The 7,603-nt window shown below is 42.0% G+C and overlaps 1 protein-coding gene across 1 annotated transcript; it reads right to left on the reverse strand.

Annotated features, from left to right (window-relative positions):
• Window positions 1-3,572: 3,572 nt before the first annotated feature.
• Window positions 3,573-4,139, reverse strand: LOC137296486 (5'-AMP-activated serine/threonine-protein kinase catalytic subunit alpha-like). Its single transcript, XM_067828275.1, has one exon. It carries the CDS (start codon window positions 4,137-4,139, stop codon window positions 3,573-3,575), a length of 567 nt encoding a protein of 188 aa, XP_067684376.1.
• Between the last annotated feature and the right edge of the window lie 3,464 nt (window positions 4,140-7,603).

Raw genomic sequence — 7,603 nt, forward strand, 5'->3', positions numbered from 1 at the left:
TGATATTAATGCCGCAGAATGGCGTCTGACGGTACACGTTCGTAATGAGTGGATTATTTCCAGACATAAGTCTGCAATCTCTCCTGACCCATGTGACTTCAGGGGCTGATGACTTCTGTCATTAAATCTTTTACTCTTTAAATAGAAATAATTTAAATCGCTAAAGCTAAAATCAACGTCGAGTCAACTTCACTGACCTCGGACCTGCGAGAACGATGATTGGCGAGATCACCGAATGTTATTTCGCTAATGTCATCCCTGAAAATGATCAATCATCAAACTTTATGAAAGCATGTTGACCCCCTCCTATCTCAGGTTACCCCTCCCGCCCCAATAATCACGAAGTTGACCTTTGTTATCCCCCAATCACACAGAGTACGTCGGGCTGACCAGTACCGGAACAATCCTCGACTCGACGTGACCGCTCAACGGCTACAATGTTATCTCGCCCATGACGTCATCGCTCTTTCTCTGATTGTGGTGTTATCTTTCGATTATTCCTGTTACAGGGACGTGTATCTGTGCTATGCCGGCATGCAGGGGGCGCTGTATAAACACAAGGCAGGAGGTGGGAGTTGTTTGAGTGATGGTTACGGTGTCTATTGGGAAAAGAGGAATCACGTGCATGTGTCTTGGAACTTATTAAACCTCATGTGAAAACCTCTCTGTATTTCTTCACGTCATATCATCTAATCTGGTTAGAACAACGTCGTTGGTATACTTCCCTTGAGATTCACAGATGTGAGTCATTTTTAATTAATTGAATGGTATCTTAAGATAGGGAAACATTAAGATATGATTATAGATTCAACTCGTGTAATGTCGAAAGACGACGTCGTGATGCTGTGATCGACAAAGGCGGGTGAATCCACTCAAAAATGTAGTTGAATCGGCGTTAAGTGAGTCTTTGAAAGACGGGGATAAAATAGGAGCTGCTTTCTGACAAACAAAATATTTGTCATGAAAGGGGATTAAACTGAAAAGGAAGCCGAGTGAGTGTGTTTTAGACTTTGGCATTGCAGGGAAGACTAAGCACTATAGGAACAGTAATGTGGTTCAGTTACTGTGAGACAGACTAGTCATCGTATTTGCGCAGATTGATCCTCTTGCTATTGGTCACTGGATTAATTTATCTGGAAATAACATAAGCAGATATTTCCCTAATGCTTCATTGGGGATCGAGTGGTATTAGAACTGGTGATTGTATGTGTCCTAGTTAACTGACGTGAATCAATATCCGTGCTATAGCTTTGTTAGCTTTGTCAGGTTAGTCAAGATTGAGCACAGCCGTAATATCGCTTTTTAGTTAGTTGATTTTACAGCTTCTTTTTCAATCTGAGGACAAGATGGTTGGCAACGTCGTAATCTTTCTATGATGCAACACAACAGAAAAAGATGCGGTCTTCCACAAATATCTTGCCATTATTCCTGCTCAGAAACAGAAGCCCGAGTGAAAATACTACGCCAGTGTTACAAGGCGATCTGTGGGTATTTAGCTTATGACCTCCGCAATCTGTAAGGCTAAATCACATTGTAGACACCTATTATGTGATGGTGTAGCACTTGAAACATCTGTGCTGGTGTCGCTAATGTACTAGCATCCTTGCAATCCCACCATGGTGATCACTGATGGGAGGTAACTCTTCCTCCATTGTCCTCTGTCTTACTGAACACCTATCATGACTTCCAACAGTGTCACTGGAAACATCGTTGTCCAGCATACCTCGGAAATATCAAGTCTTCATGGATGATCAACTTCATGTTTGTACAGTTGCAACAGTTCGATATAGATACTTATATTGTTTTTGAAAAAGAAAGATGCTAGATCCATATACAGATAAGACCTGTCATTCCTTTTACGTAAATATGTTACAATGCCTTTCAACCAATCCAACATACCTAGTTGTTGTCAAGCCCTCTAATCACTGCTGGCCTTTTCAGGGTTATGTTTATACCTATGACCTTTTGGTTTTGATCAGCATCAAAGACAGAGTCTTTCAATATATCACAGTTTGTGATTCTGAAATAAAGTTCTCTTCTGGAGTAAGTAACATGGGACTTCGTGTAGATCCATATCTCAACATGGAGAGACCAGTAGATCAGCTCTGTCAGAGGTGTGTCCAAAATACATAAGTTGGAACAAATTACCAGAACATACAGATGGTCACAAATAACTCCAACACTGAAGAAAATGCTCCGATTGCCCATAGAAACCGGAGTCTCTTTCAAGACCCTGTGCTTAGCATACCAATATCAGCATCACAGTGTTCTCCGCCACACCTGGCTGGACGTCTCGCTACTTAAAACTCTGTCCGCGGTCTTAGATCTGAAAACCGGAACATTATGTCCCGGAAACAGTTTGGTCAAACAATCTTTGGTGGAGTGAACCCATACGGTGGAACAGATCCCTGGGCTGCTTAACATCCAGTCAAGTCTGAAGTCTAGTTGCCATGTTGCCATGACATGTACATGACCGGAAGTACGTCATGGCCATCAGTTATAATGCCCGTTGTTAATCCCCATCACCAGTGTATAATACACCTGCCGTTACCCTGCCTGCTGTCACACGAGATGTGTAATTGTGGTACATATATCACACTACATACTACTGAGTATATATGACAAGGATTTTAACCTTGGTTAGATACTATTAACTGTGGTTCATTAACGACGGAAAGATGGCCTCGCCCTCAGTCTGGGCAAGATTAGGCAAGGGCTCCAGGGCAAAGACTAGCACTACCAGTATGAACAGACACTAAAGTGCTCATTTAAAAGTATGTACATCTGTACAGTAAACCTGTTTAAACCCCGGTTGTCACTTCCTATCCGAGCACAATATACAACCCGCTTGCATATTTGAACACACACGCGGCAATATCGCCGTCACGTGCATGTGTAGCTCACGTGCTTTCACGTTGGCAGTGTTACGTTCATTTCTAACATACTCCCAGTTCTTCGATCTGTAGCAACAACGAAAACCATGAAATACTGTTTGGTCGTGATCTCTAATTTGACCACCTGCCAACCTAAAGAACGTACATGGATGTTTGACAGTTGCTGACAACGTAACATACGTTGGTTGTTCGACGTGGATGTTGTGGAGAACGCTAGAGGCGGTACTACATGCATCTTGTTATCTTGCACATTTGTGTTAGACAGACAGACTTTATTCGTATCTGAAGCCATGAGAACGAGAGTACGTAGTAATACCTATAGACTGTGTAGTAATACCCATACAGTGATGCTTTTCACGTGTTCGCTTGCTGTTCGCCATATTGGTGGGTGAATATACACATTGAATAATAGTGTATAGTTAGTGATGTACAAAAGTCTTGTGTAGCAATTTAGACTTGTCTGTATAAACAAATACATAGCATAATAATATAAGGTGTACAAGGTCCATATTTGTTGATAGCACACGTGGCATTAAGATTGTGATTTTGATTCCAAATGTCAAGATGTCAAATGTCAAGATGTCAAATGTCAAGATGTCAAATGTCAAGATGTCAAATGTCAAATGTCAAATGTCAAGAGAACATGTATGCTGTGTTTCTTCATAATTGCATTCACAGTCAATCTACTTTGAAGCAGCAAGATTCATCGATATTTCTGCTGTTGCTGTTGTCAGTGATGCTGCTGCTGTTGTCAGTGATGCTGTTGTTGTCAGTGATGCCGTTGTTGTGAGTAATGCTGTTGTTGTCAGTGATGCCGTTGTTGTCAGTGATGCTGCTGCTGTTGTGAGTAATGCTGTTGTTGTCAGTGATGCTGTTGTTGTCAGTGATGCTGTTGTTGTCAGTGATGCTGTTGTTGTCAGTGATGCTGCTGCTGTTGTGAGTAATGCTGTTGTTGTCAGTGATGCCGTTGTTGTGAGTAATGCTGTTGTTGTCAGTGATGCTGTTGTTGTCAGTGATGCTGCTGCTGTTGTGAGTAATGCTGTTGTTGTCAGTGATGCTGTTGTTGTCAGTGATGCTGTTGTTGTCAGTTATGCCGTTGTTGTTAGTGATGCTGTTGTTGTTGTTAGTGATGCTGTTGTTGTCAGTGATGCTGTTGTTGTTGTCAGTGATGCTGTTGCTGTTGTCGCTGGACACTTGTGATGTCAAAGATCTTGACCCTGACAGCCGTCCCCCACATTGTGTCATCATGAGATACCGACCCCCTTCCGTGTGAGTACCAGCCCAGGGCGAGTTACCTCGTGCTGCATACGTACGGACAACCCCGAACAAAAGCAGTGACGTTGAAATTCAATTAGTTAAAGTGCGCAGCTCCATGAATGACATTTCTGTTGGATCACCGGTCATGATGAACAACGACGTGCATGTAGACGACTCTATGATCATAGACGCTACATCTAATCCCAGCGCCATGACGGCAGATAATGGAACTTCCTCACATCAAAACGATGTCGTCTTTGATACGTCTGGCGTATGTGATTACATTTGAGTTCACGGGACAAGGAAACAGGTGGCGGAGGTGGCCGAATATTCCATGGACATAATCTAGTTGTCTGCCTACACACTGGCCAAATCCGTTGTTAACGCTGGGTTTATATTTGGACGTCAAAACCTAACTTGGGGACATTTTTTCGTGGCGGATGGAGAGCCTGGTAAAAGGTAAACGATCTTCTATCAAGCCGATGGGGCGAGATGAAGCAATTACCCGTTGTTCTGTATTACCGCAAGGGGACTCTGTCTTTCAACAATTACTGAGTAACTTTTTGGAAAGTAAGTGACATTATGACGCGGATATGGGCAACTACCTTCACGACATTTAATCTACATCAACGAGACTCTAATGGCGCACTGTTCTGTCGGGACTTTTGAGACATTGATGGAAGATAGCTGGCTGTGCCAAGGCAGGTACTCCGGGCTTGACGGGTAGTCTTGGCGTCAGGCTGCGGATCACAGCATCAAACAGACCAGTCTGCATAAAAAATGCAAAATTATTGAGAGATGAAAATTGGAGAACTTCATTTTAATTTTGAAAATTTAAATCACACGTGCGAATTAACCATGAAGATTTCAATTACATGTCTTTACACGGTCGTCTGCCCAAACCCATACCGACATTCACTGGGCAGACACTGGTCACGTGACAACGTTTTCTGGGAGCCTATCGCAATTGGTTCGTAATTAAACAAGCCAATCAGAATGTGAGTTATGCCGATATAAACTTTTACCTTTGACCCAACAAAGTTCACACATCAACTGCACATACTGTCATGGCAACAAGGAACTGTGAGGCATTGCTACGGATATTTCTGTTTTTGTTTAATCCTGTATTTTCAATAATCTATATTTGGCTGATGTGGCTTAAAGCGGTTTATGCCCAATTGACAGAAGAGTTTTATTTTTTGTTCCAGTTAACAGTGTGGATGGTTCTGTGTGTGAGGTAGGAATGCACGGGAAGGAAGTAGTGTCTACGTGATGTCAAGGGGTAGACGGTATGAGGCAGGCGGGTTATTGTTTCATGTCCAGTAATTTCTTCACACAAAAAACGGAAGATTGGGAATGCCCCTATCCGAACCCGGCCATAGACGACGATTTAGAAGGAGCGTCCCTTGGACTCTGAACTCATTGATGTTCTATGTACAGAACGGCATTATTAATCTATTTCCTCACTTCAGTTAGTGGAAATAAAGTGGATATGTGAATATTGCAAAAACGAAGCATAATATACCTGATATCGTTACGACTATACCAAATGGACACGACCTTATTATATCGTTACTTCAGAATCATTTACTGTTTATTTATCACCTTGGCAACATGTAACTGGTGATCATGGTACTTAATTGAAATTCGTCGACGACGTATCCACTCTGCAAATGCAAAAGAAAATCAATGTTCTTGAAGAATGTTGTGATAAAACTGGAATGAAAATTAGCTTATAGATAATACAGGCCAATAGGCGCCCCAATGAGAAACTATGAAAAGTGGCATTTAAACGGGAAGTAATGAAGTTCTATACCATTACAGATATCTGAGAATTGTATTCACTTGTTATACTTGGGCTTTGGGATTGGAAATGTACTCTTTAAAGACGGATTTGTTTACGTGTTGATACAACACGACATGGGAAACATTGACCTGTTCTTATTGGAATTGAAGCAAAACTGAAATATAATCTAATTCAGGACCGGCATTCATAACCACAGGACAACTCAAAATGTGGCAGCTACGAGCTGTGTAAGGTGAAAATCACCTTACATGTGACATCCAGCCTTATCTTGTCAAGTATATAGCTAAATTCCGTTGCAACAACTTCAGCTTATAAAAATAATCTGGTCGTCATAAAACATATCCGGCAGTAAAAGATTATGTGAAATGTGCACAACTAATGATGCAAGATTCATCGGGGATGAGTACCATGTTCTCCAGAGTTGTACCAAGCAAACACCATCTGCGGAAAACATATATCCACCAATGTTTCTTTGAAAATCTCACTTTTCATAAAATATGCTCAGCTGATGTAATCCACTGATATAAGAACAATCCAAGCCACAGGTATGTTCCTGTACAAAGTGTTCATTCAGCGCAAGTGAACCAAAACACATGATATCGTGTCAACTATCGCCAATGGACAGATCCACATGTTATCGTTTCGACTATCGCCAATGGACAGATCCACACAATATCGTGTCAACTATCGCCAGTGTACAGATCCATATGTTATCGTTTCGACTATTGCCAATGGACAGATCCACGTTATCGTTTCGAGTATCTCCAATGGACAGATCCAGATGTTATCGTGTCAACTATCGCCAATGGACATATCCAGATGTTATCGTGTCAACTATCGCCAATGGACAGATCCACACAATATCGCGTCAACTATCGCCAATGGACAGATCCACACAATATCGTGTCAACTATCGCAAGTGTACAGATCCACATGTTATCGTTTCGAGTATCTCCAATGGACAGATCCACATGTTATCGTTTCGACTATCGCCAATGGTCAGATCCACACAATATCGTGTCAACTATCGCCAGTGTACAGATCCACATGTTATCGTTTCGACTATTGCCAATGGACAGATCCACGTTATCGTTTCGAGTATCTCCAATGGACAGATCCAGATGTTATCGTGTCAACTATCGCCAATGGACAGATCCACATGTTATCGTGTCAACTATCGCCAATGGACAGATCCACACAATATCGCGTCAACTATCGCCAATGGACAGATCCACACAATATCGTGTCAACTATCGCAAGTGTACAGATCCACATGTTATCGTTTCGAGTATCTCCAATGGACAGATCCACATGTTATCGTTTCGACTATCGCCAATGGACAGATCCACACAATATCGTGTCAACTATCGCCAGTGTACAGATCCACATGTTATCGTTTCGACTATCGCCAATGGACAGATCCACGTTATCGTTTCGAGTATCTCCAATGGACAGATCCAGAATGTTATCGTGTCAACTATCGCCAATGGACAGATCCACACAATATCGTGTCAACTATCGCAAGTGTACAGATCCACATGTTATCGTTTCGAGTATCTCCAATGGACAGATCCACATGTTATCGTTTCGACTATCGCCAATGGACAGATCCACACAATATCGCGTCAACTATCGCCAATGGACA

Source organism: Haliotis asinina, chromosome 9 (assembly GCF_037392515.1).
Source record: "Haliotis asinina isolate JCU_RB_2024 chromosome 9, JCU_Hal_asi_v2, whole genome shotgun sequence".
NCBI classification, from domain to species: Eukaryota; Metazoa; Mollusca; class Gastropoda; order Lepetellida; family Haliotidae; genus Haliotis; species Haliotis asinina.